The sequence below is a fragment of the Molothrus ater genome, chromosome 8, assembly GCF_012460135.2.
Source record: "Molothrus ater isolate BHLD 08-10-18 breed brown headed cowbird chromosome 8, BPBGC_Mater_1.1, whole genome shotgun sequence".
NCBI classification, from domain to species: domain Eukaryota; kingdom Metazoa; phylum Chordata; class Aves; order Passeriformes; family Icteridae; genus Molothrus; species Molothrus ater.
In genome coordinates this window covers 21,614,510-21,638,415 of record NC_050485.2, presented here as the reverse complement: position 1 = coordinate 21,638,415, position 23,906 = coordinate 21,614,510, and the positions used below count along the sequence as shown (strand labels likewise).

The 23,906-nt window shown below is 54.4% G+C and overlaps 2 protein-coding genes across 7 annotated transcripts in view; one reads left to right on the top strand and one right to left on the bottom strand.

Annotated features, from left to right (window-relative positions):
* Nucleotides 1-1,596: 1,596 nt before the first annotated feature.
* ABCC2 (ATP binding cassette subfamily C member 2) lies at nucleotides 1,597-19,564 on the top strand. Its single transcript, XM_036386229.2, has 32 exons — nucleotides 1,597-1,638; nucleotides 2,107-2,358; nucleotides 2,772-2,894; nucleotides 3,898-4,032; nucleotides 4,435-4,557; nucleotides 4,879-4,934; nucleotides 5,128-5,359; nucleotides 5,962-6,146; nucleotides 6,701-6,878; nucleotides 7,360-7,614; nucleotides 8,098-8,163; nucleotides 8,599-8,736; nucleotides 9,079-9,225; nucleotides 9,489-9,577; nucleotides 9,666-9,728; nucleotides 9,910-10,036; nucleotides 10,201-10,377; nucleotides 10,484-10,651; nucleotides 10,952-11,138; nucleotides 11,981-12,113; nucleotides 12,538-12,643; nucleotides 12,867-13,086; nucleotides 13,554-13,708; nucleotides 15,046-15,201; nucleotides 15,304-15,503; nucleotides 16,135-16,261; nucleotides 16,663-16,764; nucleotides 16,863-17,006; nucleotides 17,249-17,407; nucleotides 17,646-17,812; nucleotides 18,157-18,351; nucleotides 18,793-19,564. The coding sequence occupies exons 1-32, from the start codon at nucleotides 1,597-1,599 to the stop codon at nucleotides 18,920-18,922; spliced, it is 4,737 nt and encodes a 1,578-aa protein (XP_036242122.1). The 3' UTR covers nucleotides 18,923-19,564.
* A 446-nt stretch (nucleotides 19,565-20,010) lies between these two features.
* Nucleotides 20,011-23,906, bottom strand: part of DNMBP (dynamin binding protein) — a 33,925-nt gene continuing 30,029 nt past the window's right edge. For all 6 annotated transcript variants that reach the window (XM_054515619.1, XM_036385848.1, XM_036385846.1 and 3 more), the window contains 6 exons: nucleotides 23,677-23,805; nucleotides 22,909-23,241; nucleotides 22,339-22,521; nucleotides 22,066-22,264; nucleotides 21,535-21,968; nucleotides 20,011-21,247 (listed from right to left, as the gene is read on the bottom strand). In XM_054515619.1, the coding sequence (XP_054371594.1) occupies nucleotides 21,062-21,247; nucleotides 21,535-21,968; nucleotides 22,066-22,264; nucleotides 22,339-22,521; nucleotides 22,909-23,241; nucleotides 23,677-23,805 (1,464 nt within the window). In that variant the 3' untranslated portion in view covers nucleotides 20,011-21,061. The remainder of the gene's footprint in view (nucleotides 21,248-21,534; nucleotides 21,969-22,065; nucleotides 22,265-22,338; nucleotides 22,522-22,908; nucleotides 23,242-23,676; nucleotides 23,806-23,906) is intronic.

Genomic DNA, 23,906 nt, shown 5'->3' with positions numbered 1-23,906 from the left:
GCTACTTAGATTACCTTGGTCCCAGTGAATGTTTTCTGGGTATTTTAGTGGAGGAAGATTTAGGGAAGGAGCTGAAGGACAGTAAAGCTTTGTGGGTTTTTAAGAGGAGCATGCCCCAGCTGTGAGGGTAGAGAAAGTGGGTTATGCTTGCTTTGAACATCAGAGGGAGCGGAATCCTATGCTGAGGGCAACACTTCAACTCTTGAGTGAGAGACTAAAGCCAGGGTGAGGATGAGATGTGACCTGTACTAAAAACTGAGATAAACAATGGGATGGGGCATTATGTAGGGAGGTGTCATAAACAAGTGTACCCCTTGGCAGCAGTGCTCCAAGTGGTTTTGAGCAAGGCCAGAGGACACCTCTGCCAGTGCCAGAAAGACAAATCACATCAGCAGTCCAGATGGAGAAGGGCTGAGTGAGTGCTCCATTCACTTCTTACTCATTGCATCAGTTTACAGCTCTCATGAGCAGTGTAATGGTTCTGGCCTGGAGGACGTAGCACTATGGATAGTTTTATTTACAAAAACATGTGGATTTAATCAGAGAAATTGCTAATAATTAACCACTGAGTTGGACATTGAGCCTTTCTTAGGTATTGATGGTTCCTGAGGAATTACTCATCGTGTCACCCTTGACTTCTGAGTTATCTTGTAACTCCGTGTACAATGAGACAGCACAATAATTGCAGTCACCCTACTGTCCTCTTTTATCTGCTGTTCCCCAAAACCACACATGATAAAGCAAATCCAGTTCTAGCCTTAGTAGCACTGTCCCCATGTGTTCCTGTCACACTTAGGCCTTCCTAAGCAACAAGGGTTCAGTGGCAGTCAGTCTCCTTGGGAGTCATCCTCTTTCTGTCAGATGTTGGGGGTTACCTTAGCATGAAGATTCAAAGTCTCTTTGGGGTTTTGTGGTCAGCCAACTGCCATAACACACAGACAACATGGAAATGTGGGAAAGAAAGAAGCAAAAGAAGGAATTTGGAAAATCTTCAGGCCCTGCAGACTGGAAATTAGTAAAAAGAATCTGGATCCTGAAGACTTAGAAAGACCAGTACAGCATGTGGTGAGCTCAGCTGCCAGACACTGCAGATTCCCAGGCCAGGGGCACTGCTGGTGTCATGGGCCCCCTTGCCAAGTGGCACCAGCCACTGTGGGACCAGCCTTTGCTGGACTTTTTGTTGGCCTTCAGCATGCTTCTCACCAGAGAGATCTGTTGCATCAAAGTAACGTCTTCAGCAGGTCCAGACGAGTTTGTGTCTGTTGGTGTGCACTGATCAAGGCTATGGTTTCTGAGCAATGGCTGTGGTGTCCTGCAGTGACTCTGTGACTTCCCTGTATCTCCCCTTTGGTCTCTTCCTTGGGTCTTCCTCTGCTCTCTTCTCCTGACTGTGCAGCTTCCCAAGCCCTTTTGGTCACTGCTTTGGTTTGTAGGGTTGTGCAATAGCACTGAGTTAATAAATAACTGTGGGTCATCAGAGTTTTTTGTCCCAAGACCGCTTGAGGGTGTGGGGGGACTTTTATCCCAAGCATCTGCCCAGGTCTCTCAGTTGGGCAGAGCGAGAGGAAGGAGCTGCCGTTTCTCCTTCCCCGAGCTATGTCAGCGGCCCTGGAGAAGTTCTGTGGCTCTGTCTTCTGGGTGAGTGACTGCATCATCCCCTGTGCCTGTTCTCTGGGTAGGACAGCCCCTCTGCGGGGAGGGCAGTGGATTCCAAGGCTCACAGCCTGTCCTGCCAGTGAGACACACGTGCCAGTGGTCAGCAGAGGGTCTGGGGTTTATCCAGGAGTGCCGTGGCACTGAGTGCTGTGCACTGCCTGCACAGTGTTCACCAGACAGTGAGGCAATGGTGCCTCTCTTACTGAGCTCTGTCCTGTTTTAGCCTTCCTGGGAACATAGGACAGCCTGTACGGACATCTGGAGAATGATTTGGCTTCGGCTGCTTCTGCTGGCTTGGCTCCAGCAAGGGGTGGCCATCTCTCTTTCAGGCAGAGATGGGGATGGGGATATCGCCTGGACCTTGGCCGAGTGCTGAAATGCTCAGCCAGGAGGGTGGGTGTGGAAGGGGGATGCAATGGCATGGAGTTGGGTGGGCAGGACCTGTAGTAGTGTTGGCTCTTGTCCTGTGTGCCAAGTGAGAGCCAAGCCATTGCATGTGACCTGGTGTTCTGTCCTTGCTGCCCCCAGAATGATTCCTACCTTGCTCGTCCGGATGCCGACCTGCCGGTGTGCTTCCAGCAGACTGTGCTGGTCTGGATCCCCCTCGGCTTTTTCTGGATTTTGGCCCCATGGCAGCTCCTGCCCATGTGCAAATCCAGAGCCAAGAAATCCTCTGTGACCAAACTCTACATCATCAAACAGGTAGAATGGAGCTGAGGGGTACAGATGACAGGCTGGAGCAGCCTGAGGTGTTGGTGGTATGAGTGGAAGGACTCTGTGCTACAGTCAGGTGTGGGAGGGAAGGAGGAATGGGACAGGGAACCATGCAGGACAGAAACGTAAAGGGGAGTCCAGCAGGAGGCATGTCTGGGACAGAGGGCATAACAGGGAGGGAGGGCAGAGTGTGTACTGGGGCCTCTCATCTTGTGGGCTGCTATCTTCCAAACTGAAAATGATGGCAGTGCTCCTGTGGAGCTGTGGCACATTCACAGGGTTGAAAGCTGCCCCAGGCCAACTCTGGGTTGAAAAGGCTGTAAGGGTGTATTTTATGCTGAACTCTGTTACAGTCTCCCAGTGGTTCCAGTGTCCCCAATGGGCTGGCCCTCTCTCCACAGGTGCTGGCTGCTCTGCTGGTGCTGACGGCGGTGGCGGGGCTGGCGCTGGCATTTGTAGATGCGGAGCAGGGCGCTGTGCCAGCCGTGCAGTACACCAACCCCAGCCTGTACATCGCCACCTGGGTAAGGGCTCAGCCTGAACATGCTGTGACACTGCAGCACCGAGCAGAACGAGGCCTCCCTAGCACAGAGATCAGAGGGAAGCTGTGTCCACGGGGCAGGGGTAGCCTGGAAATCGGGTGGGACTAGCCCCAAACCTGTGTGGGTGGTGCATGAGGATGATATGTTGAGGGCAGGTGCCTGGCTGTACAGCGCTCACTGCTGTTATCCTTAAAACTGGGATGATTCTATGCCTGCAAGTGTAGCTGAGTCCCTGACAGAATTTCACTAGGAGCAGTGTGCTTTTCAAAGGACTGATTTTGCAGTGTGAACATCAGGCCATGGTTTACTGCTCTGATGTCTCACAGCTTCCTTTACATTGCTGCTCAGTTTTGGGCAGAGCGCCAGGAAGTACTGTGGGGTGCCCAGGCAGAGGAGAGAGCTGGCTAAAGAGGATCTAGTGGCTATTAGCTTGATGGAATATGTGCATGGCAGTTACAGACATCTTGCGTGAGACATGGAGTATTCTAACAGTCTTAACAAATGCTCAGGAGCTACACTTCAAAGCGAAATATGACCTTCATTTGCTTTCCTTCTTATTTTGCCATGTCATTTAGTTTCACATGCAGAGTCCATGTGAGATGATAAGGCAAGGGGACTCACCAGAGAGGCTGCACAGCTGGAATGTGATCTGGGTTCAGTTCCAGGTCTGGAGGCAAGGTGCTGGAGACAGGGTGTGACCCCTCATGGCTTGACATGTCTGAGAATCTGGAGAGAGAACAGCTAGAAAGAATAATAGTGCCCTGCTGTAACATCAGGGTGCATTCAAACCTGATCTTATGTCTTCCTGAAGTAAACATTTGCCCTCTATAATTAATTCTGAAGCTTATGAAGGGTTGGTGGTGTGTTCAGGGTTTTCAAGGCAGTGAATCCCAGCAGACCACGTGTGCTGGCATCCCAGGACACACGCTCCAAAGGCACTGTAAGAGCCAGTCCTCGTCCTGCAGCTCTGATTTTCTTTCCCCAGATGATGGTCCTGCTGGTGCAGGATGCACGGCGCTCCTGCTTGCGCAGAGATTCGGGGGTGCTTTTCTGCTTCTGGACACTCTCCCTTCTCTGTGGGATTCTGCCATTCCAGTCACTCGTCCGGAGAGCCCTGCAGGTTGGGTTTCACAGGAAGCTCTGTGCTTCAACGTGGTCTTGCTCTGCTCCCAAACAAGCTTCCTCATACTCTTCTCTTGACAAGCTCTCTGTGGTATCACTGGGGTCCCAGCTGCCCTGGGGACCTTGGGGAACCACAAAAGACCTGGGAAGGAATCCCTGTTTGAATTCATCTTGTCTCTTTGCGGAAGTATAAACTCTCCAGGACTAATTTCTCTACTTAAACACTTATGGGAGGAGGTCGGGGATAAGCAGGGAGAGGTGGCAAAGGGAAGCTGATCCAGGACTCAGAGCGAGTTTTGCACTGCTCTGTTGGGCTCAGCCAGGGGATGGATCTTGTCTCTGAGTACCTGGGGCCTTGAGACAATCCCCAGCAATAACCCTGGGCTTTCCATTTCTGCAGGAACCAATCTCTGACCTGCCACAGTTTATCCTTTTCTTCATCTCCTATGGGCTCCAGCTGCTGCTCTTCCTTGTCTCAGGCTTCTCAGATATTGCCCCAGAAACAAAGGAAATTGGGAAGAAGGTATGAGGACTACAGGGGACTGGGTTTGGGGTGCCACATCCTGAGCATTGTGTGGGGCAGGGCAGGCTCCGTGCAGGCTCAGGCTCCTTGGGAGGACCTGAAGACTTCAGCACAGGGCTCAGCAAGAGCTGGAGCCTGGGGTATCTGCATGTGTGTCCAGCGTGGGCTGTGGCTGGCTCTGAGCTGAGGTTTCCGGGGCTGGAGCTGGCACGGTTTGAAACCTATGAGGCTCCTTAATGGCTGGGGGTGCTAAAGCAGCTTTTGTCAAAACCATCCCCCAGATAAACAATCTCTCAGTACCCCCTTTGCTTTGTACCACAGAACCCACAGGCGACAGCCTCCTTCCTGAGCTCCATCACGTTTGAATGGTACACCAGGTGAGCAGGGCTCTGAGGGAGGTCGGGCTGGCAAAATGCAGAGGTGGCTGAGGGGAACCTGCAGCTCAGGCTGGGAGAGGCACCACGTTGGGTGCAGCCCGTGCAGCCTGAGCCCGGGGCCAGGGTGGTGTGAAGGCTCTGCATTTGCAGCAGGAGTCTCCAACAAATGTCATTGGATTTCTCTGTCCCACAGCATGGTTTTCAAGGGCTATCGCAAGCCTTTGGAGATAGAGGATGTCTGGGAATTGAAAGATAAAGACAAGACAAAGGCTCTTTACACTGCTTTTGAGAAGAACATGAAGACTGCAATGCAGAAGGCCAGAGCAGAACTGGAGAAACGGAAACGCAAGAAGAGGCGCCAGGAGGGTGACCCAGACCATGGGAACAGCATGAGCAAGGCCCAGAGCCAAGACATCCTGGTGCTGGTAAATCCATTCCTACTCTTGGCCTCGTGTGAGACTGAGACATCCAGGTCCAGCCTCAGGGAGTAGGGTCACCTCACCTCCCTGCAGTTCCCTTCTTTGATCCCACGGGACCATGGGCAAGGATAGGGGAAACCATGGCAGGGTCTTCCTGTCATGTCCTTGGCAGATCCCCATATTTTGAGAGACCGAGAAAGTCTCCATCTTTCTGCCTTACATAAAGACAGGAACCACCCTCAAATCTGCAGTACAAGCAGTTCCTTATGTCTATCTACCTCAGTTACTTTCCAGCAATGAGGTCAGAGGGAACATCATTCATGACCACCCCTGGCCTCAGATTCTTCATGATTTTTGCCTGATTTTTGGCCTGAGGTTCAGGCTGGTTTGGGTTTTAACAATTGTCTTTGGTACAAAAGAGAAGGTCTAGTCCTGGCTGTGTATGGCATAAGCAGAGATCAGTGAAAGGGAGTGTGACAGGAGCTAAAGCCAAGGCTTTGTTCAGGATTCCTGATCTGAGGTCAGTGAGGTGCTGCCCTAAAGCATCCTTCCAGATGCAGGATGTGTGTACAACCAGCTCCCTCACTTCTGTGTGGGCTTTCCTCTAGGAGGAGAAGCAGCCAAAGAAGAAGAAGAAGAAGGGAGACAATGAGGACTCAGGCCTTCCCAAGGATTACCCCAGGGGCTGGTTGATGAAAACCTTGGGCAAGACCTTCCAGCAGAATCTCCTGCTAGCAGTGGCATTCAAGGTGGTGCATGATGCCCTTGTGTTTGTCAGCCCCCAGCTGCTGAAGTGAGTCCTTTCTCTCTGTCCTGACTTTGCTCCCAGCCCCACCACCTCCCATTGTGTGCTCTGTATCCAGCCCCACCATCTCCAGGTGTGCCTCTCCCAGCCACAGTATCTGGGGACATTTTGTACCCTCACCAAAAATAGGAGAATGTGTTGGGGTACAGTTTAACAAAGAACTGATCTGAGCTGGCTGCCAGCTCTTATGTGTGTTATCCTGCTGCCTTGCATCCTGTTGTGCAGCCCTGCTCCCTCCCTGGAGACAGTCCTGGCTCTTTTTGGGGCCCTTCCAGAGCCAGTGCAGCTCAGCCCAGCAGGGCCTCCCTGGTTTGTTGTGCAGAGCAGCACAGTCTCTCTGCTGTGGATGCTCTTCCATTAGTGACCCTCTGCCCTGTCTGTGGCAGAACAGGGTTCCCAGCTTGCTGAGCATCGAGCCAGCTCTCTGGGGCAGGGTTTGGCTCACCACTCTTGTGAGGATGCTCCCCCTGCATTCACTGGGAGCATCCTGCTTGGGTGTATCTCAGTAGGCTGTGTGTCTCATGAGCTTCCTTCCCTGCCAGGCTGCTGATTGCCTTTGTGTCAGATGAGGATGCCTTTGCCTGGCAAGGCTATCTGTATGCCATCCTGCTCTTCCTGACAGCAGTGATCCAGTCCCTCTGCCTGCAGCAGCACTTCAGCTTGTGCTTCCAGCTTGGCATCAATGTGCGAGCCAGTCTCATCGCTGCCATCTACAAGAAGGTCTGTATGGTCCTGTCATCATCCCTGTTGGCTTCCTCCAAGCTGGGCTGTGGATAAAATCATGCACCTGCCCCATCAACCTGGGGTGTGTGCACTTTCCTCCTCAGAAGGCAGCGGGAGAGCTTGGGGGACACCTCCTCAGCCCTGAGGACACTGAGAGCCCTAGTTCTGCTTGGGACCTGGGTGCTGCAGCCATGTGTTTGACAGCTACCAGGGGCTGGGGCAGGGTTCTCTTCAGAGCAGTGCAGCACCTGGGGCAGGTGCACAACACCTAGGATTCCTGCACAGGGTGCTTTTCTTTGCACCCAGTGGCTCCAGGTGTGCAGGCAGTGAGGAGAGCACTGGTGCCCAGTACAGAAGCACCAGGAGCAAACCCAGAAGTGGTTTCAGCCTGGTCTGCTGATTCCCTGCTCTGAGCCATGCTGCTGGCAGCAGGGCTGCTCCCCGGCTGGCCTCTGCTGACTGAGGTTTCTCTTTCCAGTCGCTCACCATGTCCGGAGCTACCCGCAAGGAGTCCACGGTGGGAGAGACTGTCAATCTGATGTCAGCTGATGCCCAGAGGTTCATGGACTTGGCCAACTTTATTCACCAGCTGTGGTCATGCCCCCTGCAAATCATCCTTTCCATTGTCTTCCTCTGGGGAGAGCTGGGCCCCTCTGTCTTGGCTGGCATTGCAACCTTGTTGCTGCTGCTCCCCATAAACGCATTCCTGGTTGCCAAGGCCAAAACCATTCAGGTCAGTGGTGGGTGCAGTATCCTCCCTGGTCTCCCACGTCCAACCCCACTGTTGCTGCCCTCCCTCATCTGCCACACTCCCTACCCTTTGCTTTTATGCTCTGGATCTTTCCCAGCCTAGGAAGTTGATCTCACTTGGGCTGGGGGTGCCTCCAGCCTGAGCCAGAGGAGATCAGCTGCCATGAGTAGGAGATAGGTGAGATCTGTTCTACCATCACAGCTGAACTTGAACCAGACTGGGCACAGCCTTGAGGGCTAAAAATGAGATATTGCCACCCATAAGATAAAGCTTTAGCTTCTACCTGACAGCGGGGGGGTGTTTTTCCCCAACTTGTCCAGAGCCACAGGGAGCCAAGGCTCAGCTTCATGGGATGACTCCTCTGGGCTGTGGAGCCCATCCTTCCCTTCCCTGTGGCAGCCCAGATGGATTTCCAAGGGTGAGCTGCTGTCTGCTTCAGGTGATGTCTGGCTCTTCTGTTTGTAGGAGAGTAACATGAAGAACAAGGATGAACGCATGAAAATAATGACTGAAATCCTCAATGGAATCAAGGTGGGCAGTGGAGTGGAGACTCTCTGGGCAGCTACTGCACCCCTCTTCTTGGGGCACTGTCCCTGGAGGCAGCACCTCTATAACCCTACAGCACCAGTGTTAGTCTAGCTTGGGTCTGGGTCTGAGCAATTCCCTCAGCTGCCTCATCTTTTGAAAAGTTGGCTGGGGAGGAGCTCTGGGTACTTGGACTAAGAGTTGGGAGCCAAGAGAGGGTTTTCTGCATGGCTGTGGTAGTGGCATGGTGGCAGAGGAGATGGCAGTGAGGGAGTGGGAGTGCAGTGGGGAAATGCTGTAAGCAGGACAGCAGAGGGGAGATGGAGTGGCCAGTTGGCTTCTGGGCAAGCCAGGTGATGGAGGTGCTGGCCACCAGTGAGCTGAGTGTGGAGGGGGGCATTCCTGTGAGACCAGCACCTGCTCACCCTGCTCACCCTGCAGATCCTGAAGCTTTTTGCCTGGGAGCCCTCCTTTGAGAAGCGAGTTAATGAGATTCGGGCTCGTGAGCTCAAGAACTTGGTGAACTTTGGTTACCTGCAGTCAGTCTCTATCTTTGCCTTCACATGTGCTCCTTTCCTGGTGAGTGAGTGACAACAGCCCTGGGGAGGGTGTCCCTTCCTCTGAGCTGGGGCTGAGCTGTGGCCAAGGGGATGGGAAATATTTGGGACCTCAGCTGGAGTGTTTCTGCAGCGAGGAAGGGGCTGGCTGGGGGATATAGATTATGGTTCTGGTTCCTGGCAGGAGAGCTGTGGTGGAAAGGGAGAGGTCCCATCAGGGTGGTGAAATGGGGCCCAAGGGAGAACAGAAGCAGGAAGGGAACAGGTCCCCAGCATGAAAGCACTGCTGAGGCCTTGGGGTAATTTGAGGGTCTGGGCTGCACACAAACACACTGATGGTGGCTTTCCCTTATATCTGTCCTAGGTCTCCTTGGCAAGCTTTGCTGTCTACGTGCTTGTGGATGAGAACAACATCTTGGATGCACAGAAGGCCTTCACTGCCATCTCCCTTTTCAATGTGCTGCGCTTCCCCATGGCCACGCTGCCCATGGTCATCTCTGCCCTGGTGCAGGTCAGGCCTCACCTGGGGCAGGGGGTGCAGGGGGATCCCATGACCTCTGTCCAGAGCAGCAGATGGGGCTCAGGTGTGTGATGGACCTCCAGGGCTCAGCACCAGGACTCTGCTGGCACTGGGGTGGGACAGCACTCACCTGCATAACACAGGTTTGGGGCCCAGAGGTTAGGTGGGGACTGTGATGTGATGCTCTGCCTAGGGGGCTCTTGCCAGCCCGCCCATGCCCATGTGCCATCCTCATCCTCTTTCCACCATGGCAGGTCAATGTGTCAACTGTGAGGCTGGAGCGCTACCTGAGTGGAGAAGACCTGGACACCTCAGCTATCCACCACAACCCCATTGCAGGCAGGTGAACCTCAGATTGCTCCCTGTGGGCCTCAGGCTGGCCCAGCCCTGGGCTTTCCCCTCTCTGAGGGACATCTCTCTCTGGCAGGCAGTGCTGTGCGTTTCTCAGAGGCCACCTTTGCCTGGGAGCAGGACGGCAACGCTGCCATAAGAGAGTGAGTGCCCCATCAGGGGACAGAGGGCTGGGCAGGGGAGGCTTTCTGTGTTATTAGCTGGGGAGGGCAACCACCTCTCAGTGCTGCTAGGCATGAGTGTCCCAGAGACACTGCCCTGTCCCACTCAGGAACTGATGAGGGGCCTGGCAGTGCTGCTTCCTCAGCCCTCGTGTCTTTGCAGTGTCACCTTGGACATCACACCTGGGAGCCTGGTGGCTGTGGTGGGGGCTGTGGGCTCAGGCAAATCTTCACTGGTGTCAGCCATGCTCGGGGAGATGGAGAATATCAAGGGACACATCAACATCCAGGTGAGAGGAACCAGCTGGTCCACAGGGCTTTGGAGCTGCCTGGGAGCTCAGCAGAGAAGTAGAGCAGGACTGTCCCAGAGTGGTGGTGGCTCTGGGCAAGGACAGGCTGCAGGAGGTGTCAGTGCTCAGGCTGGTCTCTGACAGGTTCTTGTCTCTCCTTCCAGGGCTCCCTAGCCTATGTCCCCCAGCAGGCCTGGATTCAGAATGCCACACTGAAAGACAACATCATTTTTGGGTCGGAAGTGGATGAAGCCAGGTATCAGCAGGTTCTCAAGGCCTGTGCCCTCCTTCCAGACCTGGAATTGCTGCCTGCAGGTGACCAGACAGAGATTGGAGAGAAGGTATCAGCCCTGGGCACCAGGGGTTTCCGATAGCACCTGCAGCAGAGGCCAGAGCAGTTGCCCTGTGCCAGCCCCATGTGCAGGGAGGTCCTTCCCTTCCTCCCAGGGAATCAACCTGAGCGGGGGCCAGAAGCAGCGGGTGAGCCTGGCGCGGGCGGTGTACAGCGACGCAGACATCTACGTCCTGGATGATCCGCTCTCGGCCGTGGATGCCCACGTAGGCAAGTACCTCTTCGAGCACGTGCTGGGGCCAAAAGGGCTGCTGCAAAAGAAGGTGAGCACCCACACCCTCCGACCCACCCCCCCAGCCAGGCAGGAGTGGCACTGGTGTGGTGTTAGCCATCCGAGGAAGTCTGAGATTGCTTGCCTGGGACAGAGGGGAATCCTGCAGCTTTCACAGGGGGCTGCAGCAGGCAGGAGAGGCCTCAGGAGTCCCCAGAGGGGTACCCTGCGTCCTCATAGCCAAGCATTGCTAAGCAGACAAGTCCCCAAGTGGGAGATGGGGAGCCTGCAGAGCCATGGCTGGGGATGAGGGGTGCTCTGATGATCACTACCCTGCACCCCTTTGTTGCAGACACGGATCTTGGTGACGCACAGTATCAGTTTCCTGCCCCAGGTCGATAACATTGTGGTGCTGGCAGCAGGAGCAGTGTCTGAGTATGGCTCCTACAGCACCCTGCTTGCAAACAAGGGGGCCTTTTCCCAGTTCCTGAACTTGTATGGAACTCAGGAGGAGGATGTTTCAGAGGAAAATACTGCAGGTATGGGAACACAGTGGGGCTGTGGCAGTTAGAGTGGCTGTGGGTGTATCTTGGGGATATGAAGGTCTGATGTGTCAGCATGACCTGGCCCTATCCAACCCAGGCACCAATGGTGGCTGCTGTGAATCCTTCTCAGCTTCAGGCAATCAGCAGCACAATAACTTCTGACTAAGACTTGCATTCAAGCGTTATGTTGAACATCCAGCACAGGACCTGTTTAATTTTTTACTCCCTTTTTAGTTCATTTATTATGGGTCCCAAAATCTTATGTGGCAACAGGCTTAATATTTTTGTGATGCTGAGGTCAGAAAGACCCTTTGGTTAGTTCTAAACATCCCATTGGATAATATTTCATCTTTATCATATCCCCCAGTGCTATGGGTAGCAGTGGTGTGAGGTCAGGTGGGTGCTTACCCTGTCAGAGCTCAGCCCAGTTGTCCTGCTGCAGCCTGGCTATTCCCAGTATGTCTTCAGAGGGCCCACCTCCACCTGCTCAAGGAGATGCTTCTGAGCTGGAGTGACATGAACTACCAGATCTTGCACTACTAAACTAGCACAAATCTCTGCCTGAGGTCTGGCCCGTGGTGCTGGGAGGAGTCAGCAGGAGGGATTGCCTCTGAGCAGGCCTTTAGCCCTGTGTCCCCTATCACTTCTCTCTCCAGCACAATGCATTTCTTCCTCCTCCTGCTGTGCTGGTCTTGCAGCAAGGTTGGAGAAGGTGTGATACGTGGTGGTAGGACACAACCACGGCCTGGGGTACGGCACAGAGCAGAGGTGTGGTGTATGGGATCTGCTCTTTCCTCAGTGCCTGACCCTACCTTCCCTCATCCCTGTGCTTGTAGCTGTTGCTCTAGCTGGGGATGAAGAGGAGGCTGATGAAGCTGTGGATCCTTGCATGGAGGAGCGCACTGAAGACGTGGTGACAATGACCCTGAAGCGAGAGGCCAGCATCCATCGGAGAAAATTGAGTCGCAGGTGGGCCATGACTTGAGCTCTCAGCTCTTTCCCCTGCCACAAGCACTGCTCCCTCAGAGACAGGGATCTGGGGGCTTCCCAGGGAGTTCCTGCTGGGAGCCTCCCTGCCTGCTCCTACCACAAGCTGCTCTGGGTCAGGAGCATCTGATTTTGCCTTTACTCACTCTAGTGTGCCACAGCCTTACTCTGCAGTCTTCCCTGAAACTTGTGCTGATGGCTAGTTCTGCTTTGGGAATGAGGCTTTAATTCTATGGCTGCACATGCCTAGTGCTTCCACAAGGCTCACTCAAAGCTGCCCCAGTTAGGACATTATTTTCCAGAGGACTCCACCACTGAAGACCCAGTGCAGCACAGGGATGGACCCCCAGGAGATTAGGACCAATTCAACACCATATGACTAATGGTACTCATCACCTCCCTGCAGCCTTAGTAAAAGGAGCACCAGTTCCCAGAAGAAGGCCCAGGAGGAGCCCCCGAAGAAGCTGAAGGGACAGCAACTGATCGAGAAGGAAGCTGTGGAAACCGGCAGGGTGAGGAGCATGGAGGGATGAAGCACTGTGCTGCTCTGGCCAATTGCTGCCAGACCCTGACTGTGGCTCAGAGAAGCTGGTGTGGGCTTCCACAGCCAAGGAGACAGAGCTGCCTGGGACTGGTGGTGGGGTGGTGGAGGGGAGCACGGTGGGCAGCAAGGTGGAGCCCCAAGGCTGTGCTGGGTGTTACTGCCTGCGGTCTGAGGGCTCAGTTGGTCCACAGGTGAAGTTCTCCATGTACCTGCGGTACCTGCATGCTGTTGGCTTGTGCTTTACCTTCTGGATTGTCATGGGCTACGTTGGACAATACGTGGCCTACGTGGGGAGCAACCTGTGGCTCAGTGACTGGACCGACGACTCTGTGCGCTACCAGAACCAGAGCTACCCCACGCAGCTGCGGGACCTGCGCATCGGTGTCTTTGGGGCACTGGGGCTCTCACAAGGTCAGTGTGGGAGGACAGCAGGTCCCACTCACCTCCTCTGTGTGGTCCAGGAGGGATATGACTTGCAAGGCCTGCAGCCAGCAGTGCGGTAAGGAGCAGGGGACCCAGCATTTTGTTCATTTGCCTGCTGCTGCCTTCCTTCCAGCTCCTGGCTGAATTGTGGACACACACCAGTCTGAAAGCAGCAGAAATTGTCCCAAGTCTGTGTTGCCCCCTCAGTTTAAGATAATTTTCCTTAATCAGATTAGACATAGTGCTAGGGCCCAAGGCTTTCCAATAGGGTTAGTGTTCCTCCCCTGTGCTGGGACACAGTTGCTGGGCCTCCCAAGAAGGAGGGATGCAGGATTATCCCAGCAGCTCGCTGCAGAGCTGCTGGCTTGGCACTGCTTGGTGCGTCCATCAAGCCAAAGGGTACCTGGGGCCAGTGTCACCCATGAGCTGGTGACAGCCCCGTGCTCTCCTTGCAGCTGTCTTCCTGCTCTTTGCAACCATGCTGTCTGCCCAGGGCGCCATGCGAGCCTCCCGTGTCATGCACCAGCAGCTGCTCAGCAACATCCTGCGCGCGCCCATGAGCTTCTTCGACACCACCCCGGTGGGCCGCATCATCAATCGCTTTGCCAAGGTAAGAGAACAGCCCCAACACACAGAAGGTTTGTTCCACCACATCTGCAGAGCGTTGGGTAGTGGCATAACCCTGCTCCTGTTGAGCACTGCAGAGCTGGGCCCAGGTAAAGGCCAGGAAGGGACCAGGAGGACATGGGGATGCAAGGCTGACTGTGAGCCAAACCACATCCTGGGCTTTATTAGAAAGGCAGTGTGGCAAATCACAGGAAGTTGTTACCTGCTCTGCTCGTTGCTGAGGAGCTTACACCTGGATACTGTGTCCTCTTTGGAGTCACCTGGGCAAGAAGGATGTGGAGAAACAGAAGAGGGTCCATAGTAGATGACTAAGAGAAATAAGAGCCTTGAGCTCATGTCCCACAATAAGAAGTCCTTCTGTTTATAGGCTTCCAGCAAAATCTACAATCTTTTCTATCTAAGTGAAGGTCAAAATACCTCAAACAGGTAATTTCAAGTGTGCTGCTTCTCCACTTCTTCCTTTGGTACCATCTCTTGATTTTTGAGAATCAAATTTCTTCTTAAAATTAAGCCTATGGGTCTGGGTTTACTCTGAGTTGAGAGAATATGTGGTGCCTGGCTAGGAGATGGATGAGGACCAGCTGGAGACCTGGGTGTACCTGCATGGACCTGGAGTTTGCCCTGTCCCTCTTTTTGCTTCAATTACTGCTCCTGTATCCTAGGTCCTGATGAAGATGCAGTTCTTAAAGCTGGTCTATGTAACAGAGGAATATTATAGGAAGTTTCTGTCACAGCATATGTCACAGTTGAGGGGGCCATGACATACAAAGTATCACCATACAATTTCAGAAAGCTTTAAGCATTTGCCCAGAGTGACACTATACCACATCAGAAGGCTTCAGGTGTCTGCCCATACAGTACAACTTCACTTCAAAGGGCTGCGTCTGCTCTTCTTGCTTTTCAGCCCAACCTTTTATACCCTTTATCTTACATGTTTTACACCTGTGTGTCCTCTTTACCCTTTTGTGATTGGTCAGTGCACTTTGGCACTCCATGTCTCATTACCTTCAATGCTGTTCACCTGTTTTTCACAGCTGTAGCCCATTGGGGATGAGGCTCAGCTGCAGCTCCACTCCCACTTACCACAAACTGTGTACCTACAAGTTTCTCTGTTAACTCAGCTGTTTACAAGCTAAGGACTGTGGCCCTAAATGAGGTTGTGACCATAATACCAATTCAGGATGGTCTGATATTTTTACAAGTGTCTGGCACTCTATTATCACAGGAGTGTGTAGGAGCCCTGTGTGTATGGGGCCTTTGGGCTTCTCCTTCTCTCTGGGGTCACTGACTGCTTCTCTATACTTTTTTTATATGCTCCAGGACATCTTCACGGTAGATGAGACCATTCCCATGTCCTTCCGCAGCTGGATCTCCTGTTTCATGGCCATCATTAGCACACTGATTGTGATCTGCCTGGCCACTCCCTTCTTCGCTGTTGTTATCATTCCCTTGAGCATCTTCTACTATTTTGTGCTGGTGAGTAAGTGGGCCCTGAGTGAAGCTTCTGCCCTGCTGAGAGCAGTATCTTGGTGGCGTCTGTGCTTTGTGTTGGTAACCAGTCTATGCCGTTCGTTTCAGCGCTTCTACGTGTCCACGTCACGCCAGCTGAGGCGTCTGGACTCTGTCACCAGGTCTCCCATCTACTCCCACTTTGGTGAGACAGTGTCAGGCCTTTCCGTGATCCGGGCCTATGGACACCAAGAACGATTCCTGAAGCAAAATGAGATCACCATGGACATAAATCAGAAAAGTGTTTATTCCTGGATAATATCGAATAGGTGAGTTTTACCACTTATGCCACAGCACAGCTAGCAGCACTTCTGCCTGGGCTTCTGGGTCCTGAGAGAGATCCCTGGGATCCCTCCCTGCAGTCCTTTGGTCTCAGCATTGAGGGTCTGCATAGGTACTGGGGCAGTTTAGGAGGGGCACCATCTGTGGCAATGGGACATGTTAGGGTGATTTTGAAAGCCAAAGTATTCTCCCCTACATAGTGTCCAGAGGCTGGCAGGGTGAGTTGTGCAGTCAAGGGCTGAGATGCTCTTGGTGAGTTCTGGGAAGAGGGTGATCCTCCAGGCCCAGCAGGAGTGCAATGTGAGCACTTTCTGGTTTTGAATCTTATTGGTAAATGATTTGGGTGTTTGAGGGTTGAATGTTTGGGGCTCTTCTGATACATGGCACTACCAGCACAGGAGGTTATGTGTGAGACATGGACTAACATAAATGAACCTGCTTGCAGGATTGGCCACAGATGACCTGCTGTGTACATGCACCAATGTGTGCAGTGTGCAAAGCACTGGGCTCGGGGCTGGCTGTGGGGGATGCTGCTGCAGTGTGCTGTTACTGGCGGGCTGTGTGTTGGGCACAGGCAGATGCCTTCCTGCCCCTCTCAGCTGTCCTCTCCTGGTGCAGGTGGCTGGCCATCCGTCTGGAGTTCGTTGGGAGCCTGGTGGTTTTCTTCTCTGCACTCCTGGCAGTGATTGCAAAGGGCACTTTGGAGGGCGGCATCGTGGGTCTTTCTGTCTCCTCTGCTCTCAATGTGAGTCACTGAAAGCATTTTCTCCTTCTGGGGCAGGGCTGTCTCTGGGAGCTCTGGGCTGCTGGCAGGATGCTGCCCTGCCACCAGCTCTGATCCATGGAAATGGGATTATTTGGGGTGTCCCATCACCTGGAGAGTGGCTATAGAGCCATGGAAGCACATATTCATCCCAGTCTGAGTGGGATACTTGCTGCCATGGGGAAGAAAATGGCCCTGCTGTGGATCAGAGATGCTGCAGCAAAGTTTTTGAAGGGCTGGGGAGAGGGGGGCTGTGTCTCAGCAGTGGAGCATTAGGGGCAAGGCCAGGTGTGCTTGTGCCCAGGATGATTCCCTGGGCTGAGGTGGGAGGTGGTTTTCCCTGGGTGCCACTGAGCTCTGCACCCTCTGATTCTGCCATGCAGGTGACCCAGACACTGAACTGGCTGGTGAGGACATCTTCGGAGCTGGAGACCAACATTGTGGCTGTGGAGCGGGTCCATGAGTATGTGACCGTGAAGAATGAGGTGAGGGATCCAGCATCTGGGAAAACACCTGCTGCACAGCTTGGTGCTAGTCAGCATTGCAGAGTGAACCCCCTTAATGCTCCTGTGCCCTCCTCCAGGCTCCATGGGTGACAAAAAAGCGTCCACCACGTGGCTGGCCCAGCAGAGGCGAGATCCAGTTCATTGACTACAAAGTTCGCTACCGACCTGAACTGGACCTGGTTCTTCAGGGGATCACCTGTAACATTGGGAGCACTGAGAAGGTGCCTCTGCCCTTACTACACTCTTTACTCTGTTAAAGCTGTTTCTTCTTCTTGGCTTCAGTCCGTGCGCTGGGGTGGGATGGTGATGGGATGTGGCTCCTGGGGACTTGAGCTGCAGGAAAGGAACTAAAGCAGACAGTCTGGGTGATGGTAAGGGCAGGAAGGCCCACCAGACCAAGATAGAGAGCATCTGCCCTGTTTTCTACAGTCCTGTCATCTGGTCTAATAAGCTGCTTCCACAGGTTGGGGTTGTGGGCCGGACTGGGGCTGGAAAATCCTCCCTCACCAATTGCCTGTTCCGGTTGCTGGAGGCGGCTGGAGGGAAGATCATCATCGATGACGTGGACATAGCAACAATTGGCCTCCACGACCTGCGCAACAACCTCACCATCATCCCCCAGGTGAGCTGACCCCCACCTTTCCACATCCCACTGCTGCATGGCCCCTGCAGGCACTGCATGGCCTCAGTGTGTCCCTGGGTGCTGTGGACGTGCCAAAGGCCTGTGAGCAGGCTGTCACCACATCCCTTGCCAGCTGCAGGCAGTGGTGTGAGCAGGATGTGGCCACACTTGGAGGCCAGGAGCCATTGCCCCTGCTAAATGGCTATGGTGGGGCTGAACACGGTGCTGTCCCTGGCAGGACCCCGTGCTCTTCACTGGAACCCTGCGGATGAACCTGGACCCCTTTGACCAGTACTCAGACGAGGAGGTCTGGAAGGCCCTGGAGCTGGCTCACCTGAAGACTTATGTGCAAGGCCTTCCCGAGAGGCTGCTGCATCACGTGAGCGAGGCAGGGGAGAACTTGAGGTGAGCAGAGGAGCAGACACAGGCCCAGCTCCCCTCCCTTCTCTAAATCCCAGGGACCAGCCTGGAACAGCAGCCTCCAGCAAAGTGGTTGTCCAGGGCTGATGCACAGAAGCTTCTGGGAAGTGAAAATGGAAGAAAATGGCAGAGGAGTCAGGGCTCTTAGCGAGCTAGTGTGAGCCAACCCTTCTGTGGTGGCTCAGAGAGTAATATGCTGAGGGACGTGGTGCTGAGGGTGGCAGATGGTCAGTGAGGAAAGGCCAGGGACAGTGTTGGGGTCAGAGCAGCGAGATGCAGAAGGTCCACTAGTGTCTGTCTTGTAACTCATGCTCTTCATCTCCTCCCAGTGTTGGACAGAGGCAGCTGGTGTGCCTGGCCCGGGCCCTTCTCCGCAAAGCCAAGATCCTCATCCTGGATGAAGCAACAGCAGCCGTAGATCTGGAAACGGATCATTTAATCCAGACAACAATCCGGAGTGCGTTTGCTGACTGCACTGTCCTTACTATCGCCCATCGCCTCCACACCATCATGGACAGCAACAGGTACCACGGGACCATACTGCAGGGCAAAGGCAGTGGGCATCTGGATTCTTGGGATGGGGCTAGAGGTGGACAGCAGCGGAAGTGAGAATGCAGCCAGCGGGGAAGGGGTGGATGCAGAGCCTGGGACAGTAATACACAGTGGTGAAGAGAACAGAAGGATAGTAGGGATGTCCATGCAGAAATGCTGCCTTTGTGGGAGAAATATTTTTTGAGATCCTTCAGCAACAGACCATAGGAGCATTTGCTCTTGACACCTTATGTGTGTCACCCATAACACAGGGAGGAGGGCTGTGCCCTCTCACTGCTGTGCCCTCAGCACTGCTGCTAGGAGAACCACATAAAGTGGCTCAGGAGGAGTGAGGGTTGGTGGGCTGCAGTGCTGGCACCAGCTGTGCTATCCTCTCAGATCCTGGGAGCTGAGGCCTTGTTCCCTTCTGCCAGGGTGATGGTGCTGCAAGCTGGGCAGATTGTGGAATTCGACAGCCCCAAGGAGCTGCTCATGAAGCAGGGCATCTTCTCTGCGATGGCAAAGGACGCCGGCATCACTGCTGCAGAAACCACGGCTCTGTAGGCAGGGGCCGGCTGTGAGACAGCTCCTCCTGCTGCCACTCACCCACAGCCAAGCTGCCAGGAATTGGCCTCTCTGCAGTGGGGAAGCAAAGAGGGTGGCTTCTCTGGCTGTCCAGAGACTGAGCATCTGGACTTGAGCGAGCTGTTAACCTTACTACCACATCCTGCCTGCTGCGCACACAAGGGTCTGGAGCTGCATAATTTATTCCAGGGTAGAGGAGAAAAGCTGTCTGCCAGGCAGGGAGATCATGACCTCCAGTGGTGGTGGTCTTAGTTTTTGTACTTCACCATGCCAGGTGAATCTACCTTAGAGATGCTTTAGCATTAGGGAATGAAATTTAGTTTAATCAAAGACTGAATGTTATAATGTATTTACTTTTTGTAACTATTTGTAGTCGTCCAACTACAAGGCTGATGTCAAGGCATGTAAGTAAGCCTCAGTTTAGCTTTAAACCTGGCTAGTGCTTGGGTGGGGAGAGCTGCCAACAGTTACACAGAGCTGGGCAGTCCAAATCGAGGGGCACAGCTCTACTTGTGCAGAACACTGCTCTGTAGCAAAACCAGGGCTGCCTGCCTTCCCAGGCTACTGCTCCGTTGACTGTATTGCAAATAAATGAGCCTCTCCCTGAGGCTATCACAACCACTTGTGAGGCAGATTTTGGGGCTGTGGTTCTAGACTGCAAACGTGATGGTGGTGGAGACAAGCTGGAGAGCAGCAGGCACATGTCTGTGTACAGCCATGCACACACCAAGTATGGTGGTTATTGCTGACAAACCCTTGACTCTTTGTTCTTGGGCCAGATCTCCTCAGGCAGAGAGCAGGTGCCCACTTAGAGCGGGGCAAACCCCACTAGCCCCAGAGTCATGTAACATACACCTGGGGAAGAGGGCAGTGCAACAATTTCATCTTAATAAAGAAGGTTCTCTAAGTGTTTCCTCATGCCTGAGCTGCAGCTGGCACAAAGACCAAGGCACTAGAATGCTGGATCCCACCAAAACAGAAATGTTCCTGGCCCTGCAGGCTCTGCATGAAGGCTGCAACACCTGCCAGACACTCCTCCCACGTCTCCCAACACTTGCAAAGGCACCTTCTATACACAAAGGCAAATCTTTATTTGCAGAGCAGCAGTACAGGGAATACAAACACTGCCCTATGAAGGGAACCTCTTCCCTTCAGGACACGGCAGCAGCTGTATCACACACCAATGCAGCAAAAGGCACCACAGCCCTCCCAGGGATGATGCTCCTGCTGCTCCAGAATGTCAGCACCCTCTCCAATGCTGTTCAGGAAAGCACAGGTGAGGCACTTCTGGTCAGACCCCAGAAACAGGCTGGAGGACAGCTTGTGCTTTGCTTTCTCCCCTGCTCCAGCCCAGAGCAGCCAGGTGGGCATGTCAGTGCAAAGATGGGTCCTGGGCACAGCCAACACTGTGCTGACAAGGGTTTCTGGCTCACCTGAAAGATGGGAATCTGATGGTTGCTGGCAGCAGCAGACCTTGGAAAGGCCAAGCCCCTGGGAGACCAAGCACAGGGAGAAGGCACCTGCTGGGGGGTTTATTGTGAGGGTTTCAGAGGCCATATCCAGCCCAGGCCTAGGGCTCAACTACTCCCAGCAAACCTCAGAGCTGCTTCCCCAGGCACTGTGTAAATATCCCACCCCAAGTCCTGCAGAGACAGGCAAGACCAGGCTCCTGCTGCACAGGGAGTGTATTCATAAAGTCTGGGTTGCTTTTAATACTACTTGACTAAAGACAATCTCCAGAAACTCAGCATTAGCCTTCCACAATTTAAATCCACAGCAGCTCCTCAGCCTGAGTCAAGCCTTACCCTTCTGGGCAAGTGACAGCCCCAGGCTTTGTTCCCCTGCTCCTGGCTGGACACAGGAGGCTCAAACACACCTCAGAGGTGAACTCACCCCTGCCCTCACACAAGCTGCCTGCTCCTGCTTACCTGGCCAGCCCACCCTTCTCTGTCCCCTAAAGGGACGATGGCAGCCAGTGTTTGGGGCCCAGGAGCACTGCACAGCTGTGAGGCATAGCCTTAAGGGTGAGCAGTGGGGGCTGCAGGGCTGGCCAGCCTCCCCCAGACCCTAGCAGTCCCAGCAGGAACAAGGCACGGGGTGCAGGCTCTGTCTGCAGATTCACGTGTACTCTGTCTTCCGGATGTAACTTGAGGGCACGTAGCCCTGCTTGCCGTGGGCCTCGGCCAGCCACCACTCTTGATTGCCTGTGATGTCCTCAAACTGCAGGATCCTGAGTCTCTGATTAGCTGACACGCTCAGCTCATTGGTGTTTCGGCCTTTGAAGGTGTAGAGAGCGTAGTAGACCTGCCAGACAAGGGGAGAGCATCAGTTAGATGGTCACACCACACAGCCTTAATCTCACTGCATAGGATGTGTGGGCTTTTGTCCTCCCCAGTGACAGCCCTGGCCCCATCCTGGCTCTGCCCACCCCCATCTGAAGCCTGGTTCTCTGCTGTTGGAAGAAAAGGTCTCATACCCCACCTCCTACATATTCATGGTCACTGCCAGGGAGGAGGATGATTCTGTCCCCAGCCAATCAAAGCAGTTAGCCCTTGGCATCCCCAGCCCCACGTGAGTGGCTGAAGACTCACCTGGTTGCCCTCTGACTCGCTGTTCTCCAGCCCTGAGTCTCTGTCCTCCACGGAGGGTGTGGGCCTGAGATGTGCTTTGGTGGGGTGCCCATTGCGAGAGCTGGGGCTGCAGCCCTGCTCGGGGCGGCTGCAGCGGCGCTGAGATGTCACAGTAGCAGCCAGCGGGGCTGTCCTGTCACCAGAGCCAAGCTGGGACACACAGGGGGAGTCCACCTCCAGTGGGGACTCTGCTGGGGAGACAGAGTCCTGCAGGGGTTTCTGAGTGAAGGTGACGGCCGCCCCACTGGGGCTGAAGGTCAGGGTGGCGTTGCTTTGGGGAGAGGAGCTGCCGTGCTCTGACTCGTTGGAAGAGTGGCTGCCCACAGAGACGTCGGACTGGCTGCGGCGGGGGTTGTAGGGCTTCAGAAAGGAGCTGTACACAAAGCCTTTGGTCACTGCAGAGAGGGAGAGGAAGGGAGCTCAGACTGGGGCACAGGGAGACCAGAAGAGGAGACTCACAGCAAGCAGCAAGGGCAGGGAACAGCCACCTACCCCCATTGTCTATGAGCCAGCGATTCTGGCTGCCCATGGGGTCCTTCTTCTTGATGACGCCCACAATGTCTCCTTCCAACAGGGAGACATCCAGGTCCTGGGCAGCATTGAAATTGCGCTCTGCCTGGAAGAGACTCTGCGGGGGATAGCGGGCCAGGAGGGCAGCGCGGATGTCATCCGACTGCAGGAAGTGGGTCGGCTGCAGAGGAACAAGGCAGGTGTGAGTGGCTGTGCTGGGCTCTGCAGGCCCTGACACGGGCAGAGGGAACTCACCAGGCCAACGAGGGGCTGCCGCCGGGCAGACTGCCGCTCCATGCTTTTCCTTTCAAAAGTCTTCTTGGGAGCCGCCTGGGACTCTGGGAAGAAGGTGAAGGCCTGGAGCTGCTGGAGGACTCGACTGTGCTCATCCTGGAAGATGGCAATGAGGTTCCCTTCCCTGCCAGACACCTTCAGCAACTGGAACAAAGTCAGGATCCTGGTTAGGTGACAGGTACAGGGAGAAGTGGCCAAGAGCTACAGTGTAGACCATGGCAGGGCTCTGAGTCCTGCCTATGACTTGCAGTGCCGTCTGGACTCAGCTCTAAGTGGTCCTCAAACTTGTGACCATTCTCCCAGGCGAATGCTCTCCTGCCACTGCTCCAAGAGCCTTCTACACACAACTGCAACATAACCCTGCAATCCCTGCCCCAACACCATCCCACAGGAGCTCTCCACAAGTCACTAGTGGCCTGAAACTGCAGTAGCAGCTTCCCCCACGATGTGACAGGTCCCAGTGAGGCTCAAAGCCTGCACAGATTCGTGCTGCTCTAAGCCCAGGGCGCTGCCTGCAGTGTGTGAACTCACCGACAGCAGGGGTCTGAGCTCCTCCAGGGCCAGGCGCACGAAGTCGCAGTGTGCCTCGGCATAGCCCCGCACGCAGCTGGCAAAGAGCTCCTTGGCGAAGCGCAGGAACTGGGGCAGCTCGTCCAGCAGCTGCGCATTGAGGGCCTCGTAGTTGTTGCGGGCTGACTGCAGCTCCTCCAGCGTTCGCTTGTCCTTCAGCTTCTCCGCTCGCTCGGTGCAGTTGTGGAAGTCGAGCAGTTTGTCAAAGCGTTTCTGCACCAGCTTATGGGGCCCCGCAAACATGCTCAGCAGCTGGCTCAGGGGCGAGCTCACCAGCCGCTCCGTCCGCTCTTTCTGGTGGGCAGAGGTGCAGGGAGAAGGTGAGACTGGGTGCTCTCTCCCCACTGTGAACACCAGCAGCTCACTCTCCAGCACACAGCCCCCCCAGGACAATACAGTGACTGTCTCCTGGTGGCAGCCACTGGAGCTCCAGGTGTCCCTTCCAACAGCAATTATCCTATAATCTTACATAACTGTGCCAGCATGGGTAACTCTATGCAAAGTACCTGAACCACTCGCATAAAGAGCTGTAGCATTTCAGGTAGGGCTCAAAAAATGTGTATCTAACAGGCACAGTCATAAACTGCCAGGCATCAAAGCTCTCAGGAAGGCACAGCTAAACAGGAATGCTCACAGCTCTCCAAGTTACCCTCCCTGCAGCCTCCCAAGGCCTGCCCATCTGCAGCAGACCCCCAGGGTGGGCCTCAAAGGGGCACAAGCCTCACTCACAAAGCTGGAGAAGAGCTGGTCGCTGATGAGACGATTCACTTTCTGGAACTGGTCCAAGTCCCCACTTCCCTTCTCTGTGCACAGGTCCCACATGCTCCCTGCTGCCAGTGCCTTCATACAAGCTGACTCCTGCACCAGGGAGACACAGCTGAGCCATGCTTGCTGTCCCAGGGCAGCCCAGACCACCCAGCCCCAGCAGAGTTGAGGCAGGAGCTGTGGCCAGAGGCACT